Source organism: Geotrypetes seraphini, chromosome 3, assembly GCF_902459505.1.
Source record: "Geotrypetes seraphini chromosome 3, aGeoSer1.1, whole genome shotgun sequence".
Taxonomy (NCBI): Eukaryota; Metazoa; Chordata; class Amphibia; order Gymnophiona; family Dermophiidae; genus Geotrypetes; species Geotrypetes seraphini.
In genome coordinates, this window is record NC_047086.1 from 289,893,302 (window position 1) to 289,915,577 (window position 22,276).

General features: G+C 43.0%; 1 protein-coding gene across 1 annotated transcript in view; it reads right to left on the reverse strand.

The window, feature by feature from the left end:
- SDCCAG8 (SHH signaling and ciliogenesis regulator SDCCAG8) overlaps positions 1–22,276 on the reverse strand; it is a 462,443-nt gene that overhangs the window by 378,356 nt on the left and 61,811 nt on the right. Inside the window, exons 8-9 of the mRNA XM_033937699.1 lie at positions 19,419–19,607; positions 6,388–6,526 (exon numbers count right to left, since the gene is read on the reverse strand). Of these exons, the coding sequence (XP_033793590.1) occupies positions 6,388–6,526; positions 19,419–19,607 (328 nt within the window). The remainder of the gene's footprint in view (positions 1–6,387; positions 6,527–19,418; positions 19,608–22,276) is intronic.

Genomic DNA, 22,276 nt, shown 5'->3' on the forward strand with positions numbered 1-22,276 from the left:
TAGTTTTTCACTTTCTGTATGTTGCACTGCTTTCAACTGTGTACTGCTGAAATTATCAGAAGCAATTAAGGAAAGATTGATTGGATATTCAAATGAAGTTTATCCACGTCACTGGGAGGATTTCCCAGCTGATTGGGTACGTAAATTTGACTTCATTACGTCTGTTTGAACGAGGTATAAAAAGAAGAAAGCCATGACCATGTTTCCAGTTTAAATCTGGTAACGTGGAAAACATTGCACCAGCAAGCTAAAAGGTAAATGTTTGAGTTCTACTAACCGAACGTTAAAATTGATTATGTTTAGGGTCGGATCCAAGATGGCGTTTCAGAGGGGAATGTGAAGTGCAGCTCCGCGCCTCACCGTCGGTACTCTCTTACCCAGCTTTCATTTCTGACTTTGAAATTTCCTTGGCGAGTGAGCTCTCGTTATTTGGGAACCTGTTTTGCCTAGCTTGTGTCAATGGGCAAGAGGAAAGGATCCTCTCGGCCGGGACCTCTGGCGACTCGAGACTCGAGACTCATCCAGACGACGCTGGACAGTGGAGTAGCGCATCAGTCTCAGGGGACGCCCCAGACCTCGGGAGGATTGCTGAGTACAACGGCAACCCTCAGTTCGGATCGGGCTTCTCTGAGCCCGATACAGAGGCAGCCTCTACCCCAACCTGAGGGTGGAATAGCGGCAGTGGAAGCAGCAACCCAGCTCTCTCAGGAAGGTAGACAACTGGGTAGCCCCAGAGAAGAAGTGGAAGACAATCTACCATCAATGTTCCCCCACTGCTGGAATTGGTGAGAATGTTCCTTCTTTTGATTTCTAGTCTGGGGATTTAGTTCAACCTTGCAAAGTCAATTTAGATGACCTGTGGATGGCAATAGTCACTATTGACTCTAACCTCAAGAAGGCTATGACTGTGGTTCGTGCAAACTTTGTAACTTGTAGCTCTCAGGTCAAAGTTCATGGCAATAAGTTAGAAGAGCAAAATGAGTCCTTAAAAAACATGAGGAACAGATTAATCAAATAAAAAGTGTTGCGACAGAAATACTTAAGGAAAGATCCATTTTACAGAGAAATATAGAATTCATAGAAAATAAGCAGCGGAGGAATAATTTAAGGCTTCTTAATTTTCCGAAGTCACCCATAATTGCTCCGCTAATGATGGTACGGAAATATTTGAAGGAGATTTTGTTAATCCCAGAAGAAAGCCTTCCTCCAATAACTAGAGAACATAGCTATCTATGAAAGTTGGGAAAAAACAGCTTACCTCCACTCCGGGAGGAAAAAGTCAAGTACGTCAGAGTGAATTAAATATTACAAATTTTCTGGAAGACTCACTTAATGTCATAACTGAAAGAACTATTCTCATTGTGACTTTTGCCCTAGAGTTTGATAGGGATTTAATCCTACGAACATATTTTAGACACATGAATAAGTTTGTCGGCTCAAATATTCATGTTTCCTGATGTGTCTAGAGAAACACAGAAAAGAAGAAAGGATTTTCTCAGCTATAGGCCTAGGGTTTTGGCCCTAGGTGCTTTTTTGTTTTAAAATTTCCTTTAGAAGGTCCAGATGGTCCTTTTTTGAGCCAAGACAACTATCTGAATTAATTAGATCCAGAGAAGGAGGGAAAGTCATTATTGGATCTATTGTATCACCCACAGTGCAACGTACTAAGTCCCCGATCGTATCTAAGAACATAAGAAACACCCTCACCGGATCAGACCGAGGTCCATCTAGTCCGGCGATCCGCACACGCGGCGGCCCATTTAGGTACTCCTTTTTGGAGACCCGGATTTACCGTATCCCTCAGTATGATATGCAAGAAGGTGTGCATCCAATTTGCGCTTGAATCCCAGTACAGTAGTCTCCTCCACAACCTCCTCCGGGAGTGTTTTTCTTAATAGTTATTTTTCCTTTTTCTTGGATTCCAGTGGTGGACTAAATAATAAGTAATTAATCTTCAGTTTTTTTATGTTGTATCTAGTATATTTATATTTGATGGATATTATTTCTAAATCTTTCCTGCAAGTACGTTGACTTATTGTTTATTGTAAAAAGTTATAAATAACATTTTTTAAAAATTTGTTTATGTTTAAATGACTGAAATATTATAGATGTGGTATCGGCATATTTTATTGCTTTTAGGGAGAATTCCTTGAAACAGCCTGTGGTGAAACATAGTCCCATGTCAGAAAATGTACCCTTTAGCTGTGTTTTTGCACATAAATTAAGATAAGTATTTAACTTTGGAAACTTTAAAAAATAAAACTATTTAAAAATTAAACAGCACTATTGAGCACTTTTCTGGTGTGTATAGTCTGCGTGTGTTGAAACCCTTATTACACGCAACACCGCCAAGGTCTTAGAGAAGACACCTTATACCTTGAGGTATTTGTGAATGAAAACGGTGTGCATCTAACAGCCATCCACCGCAAATGAGGTATGAATCAATGACATCCTTGCCCTGGAGAGGTCATCTATGTGGTTTTCTTTCAAAAATGAAGCTGGCAAGTATAGAAAATAACTAAAATCAAATCTGGAAAAATCCAAGATGGCCACTAAAGGTATCAATTTTAACTAAAAATAGCCCGGGGAAACCATAGAGAACCCTCAAAAATGGCAATTTTAGGATTTTAGTGGTGGGGTAGGGCTTGCAGGGAAACCACCCAAAAACTCCATTTTAAGACCCCCTCAAAATTGCTGATTCAAGCTGTCAGCCTGTACGCGCAGAACCATGTGCTGACTGGAAAACACTGCAGACAAAGCTGAAACAGCTCACAGGGAGATCCTCTGCCTCAAATAGCTGGAAAACTGGACTCTGAGTCTTTTGACTGCCCCACTGTCTGGACTTCCATGGCTGGGTACCTCCGCCACCCTTGGACACGCTCTGCAGATGCCTAATGGAGGAACACATTCTGGCTCCGATCCAAGGCATGCCTTCATGGAACCACACAGCCTGCACTCGACCCACTAGCGGACGAACCTGGGTTGAACAAGCTCCCAAGGGAACAGTCCCTGAGCCACAATCTGATGTGCAGGCGGCCCAGGGGAATTTATTGACAAGCAGGGAACCCCTAAGAAGCAGACTTTTCCAAAGGTCTGCGATCTTCTGCAGTCAGAGTTGTCCCTGCAGGGAACTTCTGCAGCACGAGGGCAAAAACCATAAACACAAAGACTGAAATTGCATGAAATAAAACACAAGCAGAAAAGACAAGCTCCTACAGTCTGGCTTGTAGGAAGGAAAACTGATGATTACAGTGATGAGGTAAGAGGGGGAGGGATTTAAGTCTCTGAAGTTTGAGGTTTCCTACAAAGTCCTGGCAGGTAGATGGAAATAACCCATTGGTCCCAGAATAAATTGGGATTGTACAAGAAGTATTTTTACCACTCAGTGTAAATTTAAACTGTGGACTTCTTTGCTGGAGGATGTGGTGAAAGCAATTAGCATTAAAAAGGGATCAGAAAAGGCCTGGAAGAAAAGTCTCTAAACGTATTATCCATGTAGATTTGCAAAAGCTATTATTTATCCCTGGTTAACATAAGATTTTATGTATGTGATATGTAAACCGTATAGTTGTATAGGGTTTTCTAAATAAATAAATAAATTAATTTCTTGCGACCCTGACAGGTAATTGATATATATTGGTAACTATGCTTGATGATTGTCTGTTCCAGCATTTCCTACATTCTGTTCCTTTATAGTTTTACCTGCCCAAATTAGCTGGTATGAAACATAAAATGAAAGGTTTTCAATTTGGGAAGTAAATCAACAAGTACTGTATTTTCCTTAGAAACTAGGGGGAAACACCATTAGTCCATATACAGTAAATGAGCAAAAAACAAAAAAACAAAAAAGAATCCAGTATCATCATGACAGGAGATAGCTCTGTAAAAAAGACACTGTATTAAACTTCTTAGTAAACATGTTGGCTAAAAGCTGACAATCAATTATAGCTTCAGTCATTTATACTGCACCTTTTTTGTTGGTCTAGTATAAAAGTGTAAGTGTAAAAAATTTTGTCAATTAAATTAATATGTATATTAGAATTCTGCATCCACATAATAGCATTATATAAATTAGACTCTAGATGGCACTAAATATCAAGATGTTATCCATTTTTTAATACATGAAGCTATTAGCTTTGCCCATTTATATCCAAAGTACAAAATTTTAAATTTTCCTGTTCATAACTACAGCTATATTTAAGATAATATAATTCAGAATTTACTTAACCCCCAAATAAACCAAATTGTTTGGGTTTCTTAATAGAAGAATTCCTCCTTCTAGATGGGCCAGAATCCTAACAGATTTGTGTTCACAGAAAAATTAGAGGAGAAGAGGGGATAAGAAACGGTCTTCAGTTCATAACTTAGAACTGTGTGTATACATAATTTTGCAGAAAAGGAAGCTATTATTTTATCTAGCTTCATTTTGAGAATATGCAGGTACAGATGACTGACTGACAGAATGGATAGAATCCCTTGCAGGAGAAAAACCATAGTGGAAATCTGCAGGAGGCATCCTCGACTTCGTAGTTGGAGGCCTCGAAGAGTCTCGAGGCCTCGAGAAACGAGGCCTGTCTCGAGAAGAGGACCGGGGGCCTCGATGGGTACCTCGGCTGATGTGGAGAAATGTGCCTCGAACCAGGCATGTCCCACTGAGAGGAACGTCGAGGAGTCCTGGCCCATACCTCGAAAAAGGCAGCGCTTTATGGGAGGAAGGAGGGCTGGAGACTGGAGATCGAGGTCGAGACACCAAAAAGGACTAAGCTCCTTGTGTTGAGGTATCTCGAGGCACTGCCAAGGACTCGACTCCTTGTGGTACTGCTGAGTGCTCAGGCTGGGCTGCAGGAAGCAGAGTCGAGGCAGGAGTATGTGTGGCAAGCATATTACCAAACTCCTGAGGCATAATGGTCTGCTTCAAATGTGAAACCGAGACCTGATCTAGTACATTTGGTATGTCTATAGGCTCCAAGAATGAGGAGGAAGAATGACGCCTCGAGTTGGAGACATGCTTCTTGGGCAGCTTCAGAACCACTGCTAGAACAGACTGCTGCGCTACCTGACCTGAGGAAGACAGTGAGGAAAGTGGCTCCTCAGGAGAAGACTTGGCAGATTTGCTCAAGGACTTCCCAAACGAGGAAGGTTTGATGAAGGTCGAGGTAGAATGCAGGAGCCCCGCAGAAGACTTGACCGGAGCTGAGGTCAAGGTTGAGACTAGGGTTAGTGTATCCATGCCACCGAAGATTTCTTTACCTGACCTGTGACCAGCCTGGACATAGGCAAAAAGATGGCCTCAGCAATATCGAAATCTGACGGTGGAGGCCGCAAAGCAGGCCCCGCCGTAACAAAAGAAATAAAATTAAAGTTAAAGTTTTTTGGTTATTTTTAAAGAAATGAAAACACGCAAAAAACACAGTGACCCTGTAAAAATAACAGAACACGAGCCGCGGTGAGAGAAGGCATGAAGCTTTAGAACTGAGTCTAGCGCAGAGCATCAAAAACACGACTTCTTGGCTCCGCGGAAAGCTGAGAACTGAGGAGACGCGCACCCTTGCGTGGGTGGGAAGGCACTCGCGAATGCGTGGTACAGCATTTGCAAACTTTCTAAGTTCTGCAAGCAAATCAGCTTGCGAAGCTGTCTGCATCGGGGCTCCTTGGATAACATCACCCACAGGTTGAGAATAGCTGCCTGCTTGTCCTGGGATAACATAATACTACTCTTACTTTGGAAGGAAGGTATACTCAAAAATTATTCAATTTGCTCCACATTATCTCTCAACAAGCAAGGGAGACTAGATAATATAACATAACATAAAAACTCACTTGTATACCGCAAATATCTTTAAGCTCTATCCTGTTCACAGAGATTAGCAATACAAATTAATTAACAACCAATGTCAAACTTCCAAAAGATTCTGTAAAAAGATGTGTCTTTGAAGCACGTCGAAACTGTTGATACGAATTAGAAAATGTGAATATGTGAGTCAGATCTCCTGAAAATATATATTGGATATTAAAGTCTTAACTGTTACATAATTCTGCCTATTCATTAGGGCACTTCTTTATTTTGCTCCATAATTAAACCATACTGGTAGCTTAAAACATATTATATTCCGTTCCTCCATCACAATAACTAGTTTAACAATGCAGTAAATCATCTTAATTTATTCTTCCCTATATTGTCATTAGAGGTTATATGGAAATTCAATCAACAGATGGTAGAAACTAAAATGTAAAAACAATCAGCTTCATAGGTCACAGCAGGAATTACATTCTCCTATATATAACGATGATGCAGTAATAAGAATCAAATCACAATGAATAAGTTCTTACAAGCAGCTGAGATGACTGCACATTTGCTGTACTTACTGAGTACCAAAATGCATTTACCTTTGTTTTTTCAAAGTTTACTTCTTCAGTCATCTTCACAGCTTGCTTCACTTGTTCATATGCACTGGATTCTCTCTGCTGCATGTCCTTCAGGTTCCCTCTTAGAGTTACTAGGGCATCCATTACCTCGTCTCTTTCTCTTCATCATCATAATTAATTCATAAACACAAGAAACAAAACATTAACAGAAAGAAACATTATAAAACTGAGCTTAATTACAAAGGCAGTGTTCTCCCCAGCGCTTTTCAGCCGGGCGCAACGCCCAGTAAATTTAGATGCCCGCCCGGCTGTCATCTGCCGAATCCTGCTGCCACCACTGCTTAATGCGCAGCCTGAAGAGCCGCCGAAAGACCCGCCGGACTTTAAACAAAAAAAACCCCCAGCAAGCGATTCGAACCCGGCTTCCCTCCGAAACCGGAAGTTACGTCGGGGGGGGGGGAGGGGTAGAGAAGAGAAGCCGGCACGGACCATTAGAGCCCCGGAGCATGCGGGAAATAGGCCAGCCACGGAGGGAAGCTTACTTCAGGCCTTTCTCGCTGCCGGGTCCTGCCTACTTTCTGTTTCCGCAAAGGCAGGACCCGGCAACGAGAAAGGTCCGAAGTAAGCAAAAGCAGCAAGTTGTAAGCTTCCCTCTGTCGCTGCCCTTTGGGAGATAGGTCAGCGACCAAGGGAAACTTGCAACTTGCCTTTGTCTGTAGCGAATCAGCGGGTGTGTGAGACGGGGGGGGGGAATGAGAGGAGAAATGCTGCTGTACCCAATTAGAGGGGGAGGGGGAAGAGAAATGCTGGTGCTTCTGCTGTACCCAATTGGGGGGTTAAGAGAAATGCTGATGATGATGCTCCCAATAAGGGGAGGGGGAAGAGTCATGCTGCTGCACCCAATTAGGAGGGAGGGGGAAGAGAAATGCTGCTTCTGTTGTACCCAATTGGGGGGGAAGAGAAATGCTGATGATACTGCTGTACCCAATGGGGGGAGGGGGAAGAGAAATACTGCTGCACCCAATTGGGGAGAGAGAGGGAAGGAGGGAGAAGGAAGATCAGGAAAAGGAGGAAAGAGATGCAAAGACCATGGGAGGGAGGGAAAGGAGATACCATACCATGCAGTGGAAGAGAGAGATGTCAGGGCATATGGGGGGGGGGAAGCAGGGCCAGATTAAAGGATAGGTCCAGTAGGCACAGGCCTAGGGCCCGAAATGGTCAGGGGGGGCCCGCCAGTGTTGTGTTTGGGGCCTCACCCTTGCTGGATTCGCTGGCAGCAGGAGCAGCCTCATCATCATCCCGGGCGCCTCCCAACCTGATCCGACCCTCCTACTCTCCCTCCTTCCCTCATCAGTGACATGCCAGAGGGAATCACGGCAGGAAAAAGCCCTGAAGCAGCCTGCTTAGAGTAGAGCAGTGCTGTTTAGAGTCTCGTGATGGGAGGGAGAGATAGGAGGGTCGTGGGGGAGAGAGAAGCAGTCTGCCCCGGGTGCTCGGCCTGGCGTCATGAACTTCTTCGGCTAGCAACAGCATTTACAATTCACTGCTGTTGCCAGCTTCAGGCCTTCCTGTCTGCCACGTCCTGCCTACTTCTGTTTTCATGAAGGTATGACCCGACAGAGAAGAAGGCCCGAAGCTGGCAACAGCAGCGAATTGTGAATGCTAGTTCATGACGCCAGGTCTTGGGTGACAGAAGGAGGAAAGGGAGCAGAGGGTGGAGAGACTTGCTGCACCCAACTGGAGGGAGAAAGAAGATGAGGGAGGGAATGAAACGAGATGCCAGGGATTGGAGGGAAGGGAGGGAAGAGATGCCAGGGCATGGAGGGAAGGAGGAAAGTATGCCAGACCAAGGGAAAAGAAAGGGGGAAAGGAAGGAGGAGATGTCAGAGCATGGAGGGGGAGGGAGAGATGGAAGAAAAGAAAAGGAGTGAGATGCCAGAGAATCAGGGAAGCGAAGATACCAGACTGTGGGGTGCGAAGGAAAGAAAGGAGAAGAGAGAGATGCCAGAGCATAGGGGACGGGGTGGTGACAGAGAGAGAAAAATGGAGAGGTGGCAGAGCTGAAATCAATCATGTACAAAGGAGAAGAGAAGGGGCACAGGATAGACAGTTTATTGAAGGAGCATAAAAAGAGGGAAGATGCCATATGGAACGGGCAGAGGGCGGACAGTGGATGGAAGGGGCTGATGCTGCATGGAAGACAGAGCGGACAGATGCTGGCTAGAAAGAAGAGTGAAGACAAGATGATTAAAGCAGAAACGACAAAAGGTAGAAAAAAATTTTTTGTTGCTTTATGTAGAATCAAGTAGTATTGTATCTATTGATTAAAGTTTATAAATAGGAAATGGAAATAAGGCAGTTTTTTGGGGACTAAACCCCTTTCCTCAGGTCAGGACAGGATACTATAACAGCAGGGTTGACCAAATGGTCGAGCGCGATCGACCAGTAGATCGCAAAGGCAATGTGAGTCGATCGCGTTGCCTTGGCAATATTTTCTTCCTGCCTCCCTGAGCCAGGCCAGGCACGTAGAAGCGCCGGACTCACAAGACTTCACTTCCGACGTCAATTCTGACGTCAGAGAGGAAGTTCTGGGCCAGCCAATCGCTACCTGGCTGGCCTGGAACTTCCTCTCCAACGTTAGAATTGACATCAGAGGTGAAGTCTTCTGAGTCCGGCGCTTGTACATTCCTGGCCTGGCTCGTGGAAGCAGGGAGAAATCGGCATGGTGGCTTAGGGGGTAGGAAAGAATCGGGGAAGTGGAGAAATTGGCGCGATGGCTTGGGGGGGGGGGGGGAGAGAGAAAGAAAGAAAGACAGAAAGAAAAGGGGAGGGGCAGAAATAAAAAAATATTGGATTTATAGTCAGAAGAAGGAAGTGTAAACAGACTCTTGAAATCACCAGACAAAAAGGTAGGAAAAATGATTTTATTTTCAGTTTAGTGATCAAAATGTGTCTGTTTAGAGAATTTATATCTGCTGTCTATATTTTGCACTATGGCCCCCTTTTACTAAACCGCAATACTGTTTTTTAGCGCAGGGAGCCTATGAGCATCGAGAGCAGCGCAGGGCATTCAGTGCATCTCCCTGCTCTAAAAACCGCTATTGCGATTTAGTAAAAAGGGAGGGGGTATATTTGTCTATTTTTGTATAGTTGTTCCTGAGGTGACATTGCATAAAATCGTCTGCCTTGACCTCTTTGAAAACCCGCAGAATATAAATGATAATTAACATTTTCTCTGCGTACAGTGTGCTTTGTGTTATTTTTTAAATTTTATTGTTGATAGATCATTTTGACTTGGTCATTTTAAAAGTAGCTCGCAAGCCCAAAAAGTGTGGGCACCCCTGCTGTAGAGCCATTTCTTGTATGACTGGATGAGCTATATTTATCTTTTTTTTTTAGTTGTTTAAATTCATGCAGAAATAAATGGCTAGATTGAACCTAATGACTTCATTAACGCCTGTCCCTTTTTTTAACCTCTATACCATTTGAAAAAGGGCAAATACTTCTTAAATTTAGTAAAAATATTCTGGCACAAGTGTCAAACCTTAAAAAAGGAAGTCATGTTGAGCATTGGAAAATAATAATAATAATTAACTAATACAAATAGTACACATTTAGGGCTCCTTTTACTAAGTTACAATAGTGGTTTTAGCATGCGCTTAGCGTGCGTAGGAATTGCCACGCGCGCTAGATGCTAACGCCAGCATTGAGCTGGTGTTAGTTTTCCCACGTAGCGCAGGGGTTTGCGCGCGCTAAAAATGCTAGCGCACCTTAGTAAAAGAGAGGGTTAATTTTCCCCACCACCAAATTTCCTCATCCCGCCCCACGCGGCTACTTTTTCATGCCACCCGGTTGGAAAAAATTTCTGGGGAGAACACTGCAAAGGTATCAATATTCAGTGCTGTTTAAGCAGGAAGAATAGGCTTCTGCCTCCTTAGAACATACGAATTATCATACCGGGACAGATTGAAGATCTATCAAGCCTAGTATCCTGTTTCCAACCCAGGTCCCAAGTACCTAGCTAGATCCAAAGTAGTAAATCTGATTTTATGCTGCTTGCTTATCTTAGGAATAAGCAGTGGATTTCTCCAAGCCATCTCAATAATGGCCTTTGAGTGGCCAGTTGCCGATATTTAATGATATTTAACCAGGCAGTGCCACTGAGTATTAACTCAGACCACACAATCCAAATCTGGTTAGTTCATGGGGCAGAGTTAGGGAGGAGCTGGTATTCAGAATCAGTGCCCACAAAACTAAATGGCAAGATAGGATCGTACAAAAAGCAATCCTATCTTTTGCTGATTAGCTTAGTGGGTCCCTATACCAAATATCAGTCAGCACCAGCATAACTTCTGGATTGACAAACTTATCTCCCCCACCCACCCTGTTCCATCCTATACACCCCCCCCCCCTTCTTATCCCTCACTCAAATGTTCTGATCACCTGCACCAATCCCTCTAATCCTCAAAAACCCCTCTCTGCCAGATTCAAATCCCCCCTTTAAGTCCCCCCCTATCTACATGTGCAATATCCAATATTGCCCACATCCCTGCCCCTCCCTCAGAACCCCTTTACCCTGGGACTTTCCCAGAGGTGATTTATGATTATCTCAATTTATTTTTCCTTATATTGCTTATGAAAGTAATACTGCAATATCGGATGTTGGATAAAAACCCTCCAGTGGAAAAGTGAAAGCAAACCATGGAGGACATAACAAGATTTGAAATCTGCATATACAAAATATTAAAAAAAACTAGAAAATCAATATTATTTAAACCATTCCAGAACTCCCAATTCCAATAATATTGGAAAGAGAAGCATCATCAAAGTGGGCTGGCCTAGCAAAGGCCCTGCTGCTGCCTGATGAAACTGCAACTAAACAAAAGCTAGCTAAGTTAAAATCACACTGAGCTGCCGCTGCTGGTTCAGGGGTGAGGAGAGAAGAAGAGGAGTCCCGGCAGAAGAAGGCAGAAAGTCAGCTGATGCCGGCGCCAGCAATTGGCGGCAGAAGGCAAGAAGTCAGCTGGCACCGGCAATCGGCGGCAGAAGGCAAGAAGTCAGCTGGCGCCGGCGATCGGGAGCAGAAGGCAGGAATCACGCTGGCGCCGGTGATTGGCAGCAGAAAGTGCGTCTGAGATCGCGTACAGACCGCGGGCCACAAAATAGTACCTGGAGGGCCGCAAGTTTGAGACTGCTGCCTTAGACCTTTCTGTGGCTTTTGATTTGTTTGACTATGAACTTCTTATTAAACAACTTCAATCAAATGGAATAACAGGTTTGGTAATAAAATAGTTTAAATCATTTTTGAAAGATAGAACATTTAACATTTTTTACTTCATGCACATCTATTTTATCTCTGTTTAAATTGACTGTGGAGTATCTCAGGGCTCAGTTTTGTCTCTATTATTATTTAACATCTTTTTAAGTCCACTATCAACTTTAATCCAGGAAAAGAATATTAAGGCATTTGTATAGTATATGCAGATGACATCCTACTGATCTTTCCTGTTGCCCCACATAATATAGATTTAGCCCTTCTTCAATCTTGCGTGTCTGTTGTTGCAGATTGGTTGTTGTCTCATGATCTAGTTAATAATCCGAAAATAAAAACATTACCTGTTGGATTAGTGGAATGCTTTCTGCACCTACAGATTCTATTACATCATTAGATGTTGATTTGATTCCAGTAAAGACATTTCGTTATCTAGGAATCCTTTTTGAAAGTAAACTCTCCTTTGAACAGCAGATAGGTCAGGTATTAAAAAAAGGTTATTACTGGCTTAGACATATTCATTCAGCCAGTAAGAACTTAGATTTTAACTCCATTCACACATTTATTTATGCCTTTATCATGGTAGAATTATTGTAATTCAATATATTGTGGAATCAATGCTGCACTTTTACGTAGGTTATAGACATTATAAAATGTAGCAGCTAGGCTTCTATTCAAGGCTAAAGTAAGAGAGCCAACAAGAGGCAATGCCACCTTGGACTTGGTCCTAAATGGCCTCAAGGGACCGACAAAAGAAGCAGAAGTCACGGTCCCGCTGGGGACGAGTGATCACAACATGATCAACTTTAAACTTGACATCGGGAAAGGGAAACGTACCAAAATCTTAACCACGACCTTAAACTTTAAAAAGGGTAAATACGATCGTATGAGAGCCATGGTAGAACAACGGCTCAAGAAAAAGATGGACAAAATTAAAACGGTAGATCAGGCATGGTCCCTACTGAAAAATACTATCACAGAAGCACAAAATCTCTACATTCTGCGGATTTCCAAAGAAAGGAGAACTAAAGGCAAAGGAGAACCAGCATGGCTTACCAGACAGGTGAAGGAAGCCATAAAAGAAAAGTAGGACTCTTTAAAAAAATGGAAAAGCACAAAAACAACCAAAGCTTGGAACAAACATAAAGATGACCAGAAGAAATATGGTGAGGAATGCAAAAGGTGGTGTGGAATGCAAAAGGTGGTGAGGAATGCAAAAAAGGACTATGAGGAGAAAATAGCACAAGAGGCTAAAAACTTCAAGCCTTTCTTTAGATACGTAAAAGGGAAAAAACCCGCAAAAGAGGCAGTGGGACCGCTGGACGACCAGGGAAGAAAAGGGTACATTAAGGAAGACAAACAAATTGCAGACAGACTAAATTATTTCTTTGCGTCCTTCTTTACGAAGGAGGACACCATAACAATACCAGAAGCAGTGGAAGTGTTTAAAGGAGTAATAGAAGACAGCCTCACCACAGTAGAAGTGGACTTGGACCAGATATACTACCAGATCGACAAACTTAAAAGTGACAAATCCCCTGTACCGGACGGAATTCACCCAAAAGTCTTAAAAGAATTGAAGGTTGAAATCGGAGAGTTATTGCAAAAACTTGCCAACCTGACAATTAGAACTGGACAGATACCGGATGACTGGAAGATAGCGATTGTCATGCCAATTTTCAAAAAAGGATCGAGAGGAGAACCGGGCAACTACAGACTCGTGAGCCTTACGTCTGTCCCTGGAAAGATGGTTGAAGCACTGATTAAAGATAGCATAGTCTGGCACTTGGATACACATGACCTGATGAAAGCCAGTCAACATGGCTTCAGGAAAGGGAAACCATGTTTAATGAATTTACTTCAATTTTTTGACTGTGAACGAACAAATTGATAGTGGAGAACCGGTGGACATAATATACTTAGACTTCCAGAAAGCGTTCGACAAAGTTCCACACGAAAGACTTCTCAGGAAACTACAAAGCCATGAAATAGAGGGGGATATACAAAGATGGATAGGCAAATGGCTGGAGAACAGAAAACAGAGAGTGGGCATAAATGGGAAATTCTCCGTCTGGGAGAAAGTGACTAATAGTGTACCCCAGGGCTCGGTACTTGGGCCGATCTTATTTAATATCTATATCAATGACCTAGAAGAAGGAATATCTAGTGAGATCATCAAGTTTGCAGACGACACAAAGCTATGCCGGGCAATCAAATCCCCAAAGGATAGCGAGGAACTCCAGAGTGATTTGTATCAGTTAGAGAAATGGGCGGAGAAATGGCAGATGAAGTTTAATGTGGAGAAATGCATTTAGGCAGAAAGAATAAGGAACACGAGTATAGAATGTCAGGTGCAACTCTGGGTAAGAGCGAACAAGAAAAGGACCTGGGGGTACTGATAGATAGGACCCTGAAACCGTCAGCACAATGTGCGGCGGCGGCAAATAAGCAAATAGAATGTTGGGCATGATAAAGAAGGGAATCACGAGTAGATCGGAGAGGGTCATAATGCCGCTTTATAGAGCAATGGTAAGACCCCACTTGGAATACTGTGTCCAACATTGGTCTCCCAACCTAAAGAAGGATATAAAACTGCCGGAGAGGGTGCAGAGATGAGCAACGAAACTAGTAAAAGGTATGGAGAAACTGGAATACGAGGATCGACTTAAGAGACTGGGATTGTTCTCCCTTCAGAAAAGGAGATTGCGAGGGGATATGATCGAGACCTTCAAAATACTGAAAGGAATCAACAAAATAGAGCAGAAAAAACTATTTACGTTGTCCAATTTGACATGAACAAGAGGACACGGAATGAAGCTAAGGGGAGACAAGTTCAGGACAAATATCAGGAAGTTCTGCTTCACGCAGAGAGTGGTTGACACCTGGAATGCTCTCCCAGAGGAGGTTATTGCAGAATCGACCGTCCTAGGATTCAAAAGCAAACTAGATGCACATCTCCTTACGAAAGGCATAGAAGGATATGGGTGACTAAAAATTTACGCCAGGTGTACACCTGGCAGGGCCTCCGCATGTGCGGATCGCCGGACTTGATGGACCGAAGGTCTGATCCAGAGATGGCGCTTCTTATGTTCTTTTGATCATATTTAGATGCTCTGTTGATAAGTTTACACTGTATATTATAGATCTAAATTTAAAATTCTTTGTTAGACTTTTAAAACTCTACATTATGCAGCTCCATCATACTTGGCTGCTGTAACCATTCCATATACTCCAACACATATATTACATTCCGTTGACTCTCAGCGACAAGTACTTCCTTAACCCAAACTAGCTCATTATGAATCAACTCGTAAGTCTGCTTTTTTTCTTTTTATCTCCTTTCTCTTATGAAATGACCTTTCACGTTATTCAAAGTTAATTTTCATTTCCAACATTTAAGCCTATTTTGAAAACTCATTTTTTCAATTCGGTATTTAATTTGAGGTAATTTCTTAGATTGTTAGTGGACATAAGAAAACTGCATTCACAAGACCACAAAAAAAGAGGGGGAGGTGAGGGTTCTCAATATTTAGATTAAGCCTTTTCTATTGATAATGGTGTTCTTTTCTTGTTTTAACTAATTTTATTGTGTTTTGTAAGTCACATTGATCTGTTGTAACTTGCGGGATACCAAATTTTAATAAACATAAAACGCCCCTTCGGTTTATATTTGAGTTGACAGTTCTCCCCCCTCTAAAAAAAGGAGGAAAACTGTTATCTGCAACTCCCTTTATAATGGAATACTGCAAAAAGAAATTAGGCGCTTACAATTGATTCAGAACGCAACTATTAAGATCATTACAAACTCAAAAAAGTACAATCATATTACCCTGCTACTAAAGAAAGCCTACTGGCTTCCTATATCTCACAAAATTTCTTATAAAATCGCCTTAATTACTTTTAAAATGCATAAAACAAAAGAACCAACATTTATCGATAAAATGCTTATGCCTCATGTACCACCTAGAGTTCTTAGATTTGCCACACAACATCTTTTCCACATCTCATCACTTAAGATGGTTGGCATTAGATGTACTACAATGTTTTCAGTCACTGCTCCGCTTATATGGAATTTTATGTTTTCATATCAGAGAGGAAATAAACATGGACAAATTCAAGAGAGCTTTGAACTGCTTCTTATTTAAAGATGCCTTCGAGCATTGAGTTCTGTTCCTCAACGAAATGGCTCCAAAAAGAAGATTCCCCTTCCCTTTTGTTTCTTCCCTTTCCCATCTTTTTCTTGATTTTATTGTAGTTCTTCCCTTCTCTCTCTCGTTTTTCTGTTTGTCATTGTTTTTTTTTTTTATATTTTTAATTTGTTTTTATCAATTGTATATCGCTTATTAAAAAACATAACTGATTAATCAAATACAGTGGTACCTTGGTTTGCGAGTGTTTTGCAAGACGAGCAAAACATTCACAAAATTGGTGTCTCGCAAACCGAGCTTGCCTCGATGTATGAGCGCCTCCCTCCCGCGCGTTCCGGCACCCCCCCCCCACCCACCCGAACACTTTGCTTACCCTCCATCTGGCACCCGGCACCGGCACCAACGTACAAGACATGCCGGTGCCGGTGCCCGAAGATCTACAGTCCTTTTTGCTGGGCCTTGAGCATCTGCGCATGCTTAAGGCCTTCGAGTTCCCGCTCTCTCCGAGATCTAGGCACCTATCTTCAGGTGCCGTTTACAGAATGTGAGCCTTAATAAACCTCCTGAAGAGAAGGCAGTAACAGACAGATTTTGAATAGGACACGGGTTTCAGCAGCCGCCCAAGAACCGGCTGAGAATCGTACACCAGCTTCCTATACAGAATCGTGTCTGCCCTAACCCTGCCTAACCCATCCAACCCCGATTCTCTAACTGGCACCCATGTCACAGGCGCCAGCTATAGAATTGCACCAGCCTGAAAGAGGGACCCCTTGCCATCAGCTGATCGTGGTAAGGGAATCCCCAATCAACTGAGCCGGCAGGCCTCCCTGAAGCTGCAGCATCAGGATGTCCGCCGGCTCAGCTGATCGGGGAAAAAATACCCCTACTGTGATCAGCTGAGCGGCTGCAGCAGGTAACCCCCTGAATCCCAGACACCCGCTAAGAAAGTAACATACATAGTAACATAGTAGATGACGACAGATAAAGACCCGAATGGTCCATCCAGTCTGCCCAACCTGATTCAATTTAAATTTTTTTTTTTTTCTTTGCTATTTCTGGGCAAGAATCCAAAGATCTACCCGATACTGTGCTTGGGTTCCTACTGCCGAAATCTCCATTAAAACCTACTCCAGCCCATCTACACCCTCCAAGCCATTGAAGTCCTTCCCAGCCCATCTTCCACCAAATGGCCATATACAGACACAGACCATGCAAGTCTGCCCAGTACTGGCCTTAGTTCAATTTTTAATATTATTTTCAGATTCTAGATCCTCTGTGTTCATCCCACGCTTCTTTGAACTCAGTCACAGTTTTACTCTCCACCACCTCTCTCGAGAGCACATTCCAGGCATCCACCACCCTCTCCGTAAAGTAGAATTTCCTAACATTGCCTTTGAATCTACCACTCCTCAACCTCAAATTATGTCCTCTGGTTTTACCATTTTCCTTTCTCTGGAAAAGATTATGTTCTACGTTAATACCCTTCAATTATTTGAACATCTGAATCATATCTCCCCTGTCTCTCCTTTCCTTTAGGGCTCTCCTATTCAGGGCTTCCAGTCTCTCCTCATATGTCTTCTGGCGCAAGCCTCCTATCTTTTTCGTCGCCCTCCTCTGGACCGCTTCAAGTCTTCTTACGTCCTTTGCCAGATACGGTCTCCAAAACTGAACACAATACTCCAAGTGGGGCCTTACCAATGACCTGTACAGGGGCATCAACACCTTCTTCCTTCTACTGACTACGCCTCTCTTTATACAGCCCAGCATCTTTCTGGCAGCAGCCACTGCCTTATCACACTGTTTTTTCGCCTTTAGATCTTCGGACACTATCACCCCTAGGTCCCTCACCCCGTCCGTGCATATCAGTTTCTCTCCTCCCAGCATATACGGTTCCTTCCGATTATTAATCCCCAAATGCATTACTCTGCATTTCATTGCATTGAATTTTAGTTGCCAGGCATTAGACCATTCCTCTAACTTTTGCAGATCCTTTTTCATATTTTCCACTCCCTCTTTGGCGTCTACTCTGTTACAAATCTTGGTATCATCTGCAAACAGGCACACTTTTCCTTCTAACCCTTCAGCAATGTCACTCACAAACACAAGTATCCTGGCAGAAGAGATGTCCACTCCCTCTTGCTGCCAACCCCGGAGACCCCGACACCCCCCAATCGGTGACACCCCCCGAAGTTCAACCCCCCTGACATCCTCCCCAAACATCCAGACACCCACCCCACACCCCTAAGATCACTCCCACCCTCCGTACCTTTGATGAAGGAAGGCTGGCTGAAGGGATGCCCACTCCCTCCAGCAGGTCCGTCTCTTCAAAACGGTGGGCCTTCCTCTTTCTGGTACATCCTGGTATGCACTGGGGAGGGGCCTAAGGCCTTGATTGGCCAGGTGCCTAAGGCCTTTCCCATATGATGGGCCTTAGGCACCTGGGTCAATCAGGGCCTTAGGCCTCCTTCCAAGGAAGGAATCCAAGGAAAGAAGGCATCCAAGGAAGGAAGGGTGTGGCCTAAGACTCCAACTAGCCTTCCTTCATCAAAGGTACAGGGGGTGGAGGTAGTCTTAGGGGTGCAGTGTGAGTGTCTGGATGTTTGTGGAGGTTGGGGAAATTTGGGGGCTCCAGGGAAAAAGGATGGCAGCAGGAAGAAGTGGACATCTCCCCTGCCGAGCAACTTCAGGGGGGTTCTGGGGCTCGGGATGGGGGGAGGGTGGCAGGAGAGAGTAGGCATCCCTCCTGCTAGGATACTTTCCGGGCTGATGTCAGGGATTAGGGGGTGACCCCTGCAGCAGTCGCTCAGCTGATCGCAGCAGGGTTATCCCCCCCCCTCCGATCAGCTGAGCTGGCAGAACTCTCCTTAGCCATGGCTTTGGGGAGGCTTGCTGTCTCAGCTGATCGGGGATACCCTTGCAGCGATCGGCTCAGGCAGCCACATCTAGTTTTAGCTTTTGAAATGTAGACCAGCATTTTGCTGGCATATGTTTCAGGCGCCTGTCGCGGACTTAGGGAGACGCCTAGGGCCACTTAAGCTCGCCCAAGGCCACTTTCAGGTGGAAACCATGCCCACTCCCAGCCCTGGGTGAGCTTAAGTGTCCCTAGATGTCTCTCTGCACCCATGACAAGCACCTACAGTATAGACGGCCTAACTCAGGTATTTTTTTTTTTTTTTACATGCATCCCGATTGGCTGCCAGACAATCGTAGGGCACCTACCACCACCTACAATCGGGATGCCAGTTTATAGAATCAGCTCCTAAGTGTTCCCATGTTAACTCTCTGCAGGTGCCATGCATTAATGGGTTACAACAACACAAAGCCTGCAATAAAAAAATAGCAAACATGTCCCCAAAAGGTGCCACATTAAATCTGGGCTTAGTAAATAGCAAAATCCTGTGCTACAAAGTTTCAAGCCAAATTCTAGAGCATTTTAGTAAAAGGGCCCCTAAGCTCACATTAGACACCTTAATGAAGTAGGAAATAAAGCGAACAATAAAATGTGATAGATGGTAGAAATAAAAAAAAAAATGTTAGGAAAATGATACATTTTGTGGCCATGTAACAACAAAAAAAAGCTGACAATGCCTTTTATATTAAAAAAAAAAAATGTGCCCGTGTTATACACTTACTTTGTTAATCTTTCTATGGTCTGCATATGAACATTGGCATGGGTCTTGGCAAGAACAGCTTCCTGCTGTGCACATTTTAAACACAAGCCACTAACACGATTGGCACTATTTGCTTCCAGAAGGGATTCCTGATGCTTAAGCCTCAATTTAAGGTCTTCACCACTCTTCTGAGACTCTGCTAACTCTTTCCTAGGATGAAAATGAATAAAACAAATTATGCAGACTCCAAAGGAAAGATCTATGTAATTTTTATCTGGGGTTCTCATACCGTATTGTAATATGAATACTATCAATGCAAACTCTCACTGTCATAATAAATCTTTAACCTGTCAAACACTTTTGAAATATTATTTTCTATAGCTTAATATCATTTTTGACACTCATGATATAAAAAAAGATTTTGCATATATGTTGAGAGAAGTTGGCATAGGGGTTAGAGTTTCAGCTTCCGGTACAGCGGTTTAGGGTTCAAATCCTAGGCCATCATTGGAGAGCAAAAACTTTTTTCTTTATTCCTAAAACCTACTTTATTTAGGTTTTCATTTTCATTTTCATTTTTGTGTTTTAAGTTTGGCTTTATACTGAACAGACACTATCTTTGAGCACTTGAATTTAAGAGTGATATACGAATTAATTCCCAATTTTTTTTTAATTCAAAGAAATGAAATCACAATGTAAATTACATAAAAAGAAGCTATTACTTCATTGTTTTAAGTTGTAGGTGCACACCATATGTCAAAATGAATAATTATAGTATCTATAACATTACATAGGAATTTGTTTGGTCGGAATTTACAAGGAGACCATACACTTGTTTAGACATTTTTTTATTGTTTGTTTCTGGTTGTGTTTGACATTTTTTTATGTCCATGTTTTCAGCTCCAGGACATCCTTTGCAGAAGGATACCAATCAAACAGACCACATGACTTAATCTATTGCAGAATGCAGTTTTCTAGAAACAGCATCTGTGTGTTCAGCTTGTTTCAGTGACCGGTTAAATCAATTTTTTGAGATGCCAAGTTCTATTTAGCATGGATATAGATTCCAGTTTTGCAAACATACTGTCAGAGATGCAAAGCGCGGCCCATACTACTACTACTAATAATAATAATCATTTCTCTAGTGTTGCTAGACATATGCAGTGCTGTACATTAAATACTTAAGAGACAATAGCTGCTCGAAAGAGCTTACAATCTAATCAAAACAAAAAGGACAAATAGAGGTTAGGGAATTGCTTACAGCGGGAATAAGTAAAACAGACATGGATACTCTAAAACTGAGTAGAAGGAGTTAAAAGCAGCCTCAGGAAAAGATGGTTTATAGTTTAGATATGAATACAGCCAGAGATGGAGCTTGGTGTACTGACTCAGGAAGTCTATTCCAGGCATATGGTGCAGCAAGATAGAAGGGACGAAGACTGGAGTTGGCAATACAGGAGAAGGGTACAAATAACAGAGACTTATCTGATGAACAAAGTTTCTGTGGAGGAATGTAGGGAGAGATACTGAGGAGCTGCAGTGTATGAACTTGGAAATGAATAGGGAGCTAATGAAGTGACTTGAGGAGAGGGCTAGTGTGAGTGTAGTATAAGCTGGAGACTTACTACTGCTATGCCCAAGATTTCAGGCCAATGAGTGAGGTCTCTTTCATGGGTCCCAGCCATGTCTTAAGCTAGCTCAAGCACATGTTCATTCCATAAACTGGCATAATCTAATTGATAAATAGAAAATAAAATTACTTTTTCTACCCTTGTTGGCTGGTTTCTGCTTTATTCTCTCATTCATTAAAAATTTATAAACCACCTTATTCCAAAGCCGTATACAAAAAAACATACATATGCGGAGGGGCATAATCAAAACATATGTCTAAGTATAATTTGGATATAGGGCGCTAGTCACCCAAAGTCAGCAGGGCACAAATGTCCATTCTCGGAAAAACACGTCTAAAGTATACTTTTTTTTTTTTTCCAAAAATCGGCCATCTGTACGTCCAGGCGTTTGTTCATCCAAATTGCCACTATGTCTATCTTTATACCACATTCTCATCCATATATTCGTCCAAGTCCCGAACGCCCAGAACAAGACCGTTTGGACATGAGTGGGGCCAGTAATGTGATGGACTGACCACTCAGACATGGCAAAAGAGCAATGGGGCACCTTACCGGGCACTGCTGTTAAATTCACAAAAATGGTGCCACATAATATCTCACCAGAACTCCCATATAAGTAATGTTGAGTCCCCCAAAACCCCATTATACCCACCTGTCTACAATACCAATAGCCCTTATGGCTATAGGTGGCACCTATAGGGCAGAAGAGTAAGGTTTTGGTTGACTCACATTTTCCACCATGAATGTAGCGGTTAGAGTGGCTTTTGGGCCTGGGCCCTCCTCTCTATGGTTCGCTAGCCCACCCCCCAGGCTTCTTAAGAGACCTCTGTGCAGTTCTACTAGGCTTTCCTATAGCAGGTGCTGATGTTCCAAAGACAGGTATATACATTTTTATTCCAATTTTTATGGCAGTGTGAGGGGATCAGTGATCACTGGGGGAGTGTGTGGGGGTCTGTACTTTGTATCTGCAGTGGTTATCTCGTCACTTTGGATAACTTCTGGGCACTTAGACCTGATTTTAGATCACCTAAGTCATATAAGTTCCATCCAGGCAGCCTCGTAAAACTTTTGATTATCCCTGCAATACAACTAAGTCTAGGTCAGCCCACATCCTGCCCAAATCCTGCCCTCACCACTCCTCCAAAAACATCCCTTTCAGCTCTGGGCGTGCAGCGGTATTCAGAGGTCTAAAATGTCCCTGGATACATCTAAAAAGCCGTTTCGATTATTGGCACTTGGACAACCTGT